Source organism: Gadus chalcogrammus, chromosome 1, assembly GCF_026213295.1.
Source record: "Gadus chalcogrammus isolate NIFS_2021 chromosome 1, NIFS_Gcha_1.0, whole genome shotgun sequence".
Lineage (NCBI taxonomy): Eukaryota > Metazoa > Chordata > Actinopteri > Gadiformes > Gadidae > Gadus > Gadus chalcogrammus.
The window spans coordinates 20,488,996-20,491,495 of record NC_079412.1 but is presented as its reverse complement, the minus strand read 5'-3'; the positions used below and the strand labels follow the sequence as shown (position 1 = coordinate 20,491,495).

Sequence of the window (2,500 nt, the reverse complement as noted above, 5' to 3'; positions counted from 1 at the left end):
ATGTTGTCTTGTTGAATACAAGATGCCCTGGAGGCCTCCCTCCCTCCCCCTCCCTCTCTCCTCCTCCCCCGCCTCCTTCCTCCATCTCCTTCCCTTTTATGTCTCCTTCCCTCCCTCCCCCATCATCCACCCTCCCTCCCTCCTTCTCTCCCTCCCTGACTCCTTCCCGCCTTCTCCTTCCCTCCCTCCCTCCCTCCCCTATCTCCTTCCTTCCTTCCCTCCCTCCCTCCCTCCATCTCCCCCTCCTTCCCTCCCCGTCTCCCTACCTCCCTCTCTTCCTCCCTCCATCTCCCCCTCCTTTCCCCCCTCCCTCCCCCATCTCCTTCCCTCCCTCCCCCCCCCATCTTCTTCCATCCCTCCCATGTCTCCTCCCCTCCCCCCTCCCTGTCTCCTTCAATCCTTTCTTCCCTCCCTCCCTCCCCCATCTCCTTCCCACCCTCTCCCCCCCTCCCCCATAGTGTTTGTTGTGCGCCGGCCTGACGAGAGCTTGCCCCCCCCCCCCCCCCCCCCCCCCGCCTCCCTCCCCCCCTCCATCCCCCCCCAGGTGTGAAGAACGCAGACGAGGCGGAGCTCCGTCAGGTGGCGTCGCCCCCGGTGGAGCTCAACGTCTACTCCGTCCACCACTTCCACCTGCTCAGCAAGCTGGTGCCCCGCCTGGTCCACATCCTCTGCGGACGCATCGCTGACCGCCACGCCGCCAGACGTAAGACCAGCCGCACTCCCGCTCCATGGCGCGCGCCTGGGGATTAGGGGTGTAGTGACTCGGCATCACCACTAGGGGGAGACAAACTCCACACTTATGGTTCACTTCAGAGTATTCGTGGATTTCACTCCAGATTACATTTACAATTTATGTTCAGGGTGTTCAGCAGACGCTTCTTTCCACATTGACTTGTGATAAGTACATTTGTCAGAAGAAAGTGAAGCAATATATCGTAAGGTGTGTTTGTGTAAGGATGTTCATAGAACCATATGTGGCAATTTCTTTACGAGAGAATTGCGTCTAGGACAGATGAGACTTCTAAATGCAAATAGCAGACAATAGTTTTAGACAATGAACCTATTTTAGTGTATGCAAACATTAGACTCCTCTCTACTAGAGTGAGTCCACAGTTCATAGAACCAAGTGCCAAGCACCAACTTTCCAGATTCCTGAATGAACATTCATAAAGAACCAGCGATATTATGGAGTCCACCACTATCGACCCACCAGGAAGTGTTTTGTGATTGGCTTTGCGTGCAGGACCGGAGCGCAGGCCCCCGACGCCGGACCCGGTCCAGTCCGACCCCAGCCCCACCGACCTGCGGTTCTCAGAGCTGGGGTCCCGCGAGGTCCGGCTCCACTGGTCCGGCCCCGCCGGTCTGGGCCGGCCCGTGCTCCAGTACCGCGTGGTCTACCACAGCGCAGAGGGCCAGTCCCCCCAGGAGGTGAGCCGGCCCCCTGGGTCTGGGTCTTGGATGGGTTGTGTGGTGATTGGTTGATGGGTTGTGTGGTGATTGGTTGATGGGTTGTGCTGATTGGTGGATGGGTTGTGTGGTGATTGGTTGATGGATTGTGCTGATTGGTTGATGGGTTGTGTGCAGATTGGTGGATGGGTTGTGGTGGGCGTGGTTCATGTTGATGTTTGGTTATTAACTCTGTTTGAAAAATAAGAGACAGTTATCCTTAGAAATGATGTATGCATCATGAAGCCATAGGTGCCAGGTTAACTCTGGTGTGTGTGTGTGTGTGTGTGTGTGTGTGTGTGTGTGTGTGTGTGTGTGTGTGTGTGTGTGTGTGTGTGTGTGTGTGTGTGTGTGTGTGTGTGTCTAGGTGGTGGTGAACGGTTCCACAACAACGGTTCTCCTAGGAAGCCTGTCCTCCCAGACCCTCTACCACATCTCCATCTTCCCCGTGTTCAAAGAGAACGTGGGCCTGCCTCTCCGTGGAACCGTCACCACCGGTAACACCTGGAACACCAAATCACCTGGAACACCAAATCGGACTCAGCTGATTCAGATTCAGATTCAGATTCAGATTTTATTTGTCACATACACAATACATTGCAGTGAAATGAACCAGTTACATTCCGTCCAAGAAACATAAAAGACAGTGTGGGGAGACAGGACGGAGAGACTGTCAGGCGCTTGTTCAACAAGAACCATGCGGCCCGCGTTAGATAAGAAAGTTTAAAAAGCTAAACAAGAGGGTGACGAGGGGGAATTTTTTTTTTGTCAATACCCCAAACTATGCTCCTGCAATCATGATATAACACTTTCTGACCAATGCATTCATCATGACATAAGATTAGAGTCCTTTTAACACTTATTATTATTTATATGCTTGTTTTCTTCAGCATTTTATACATTTGTAGCATTGTATACGTTTGTAGGTGATTCCGAGCTGTAGCTCGGAATCACCTGTAACACCTGTAGCTCTGACTCACCTGTAGCTCTGACTCACCTGTAACACCTGTAGCTCTGACTCACCTGTAGCTCTGACTCACCTGTAGCTCTGACT

General features: G+C 53.2%; 1 protein-coding gene across 1 annotated transcript in view; it reads left to right on the top strand.

Annotated features, from left to right (window-relative positions):
• Positions 1-2,500, top strand: part of LOC130386457 (collagen alpha-1(XX) chain) — a 44,027-nt gene that overhangs the window by 12,821 nt on the left and 28,706 nt on the right. The window contains exons 10-12 of the mRNA XM_056595395.1: positions 545-703; positions 1,244-1,428; positions 1,814-1,943. Coding sequence (XP_056451370.1) covers positions 545-703; positions 1,244-1,428; positions 1,814-1,943 — 474 coding nt within the window. The remainder of the gene's footprint in view (positions 1-544; positions 704-1,243; positions 1,429-1,813; positions 1,944-2,500) is intronic.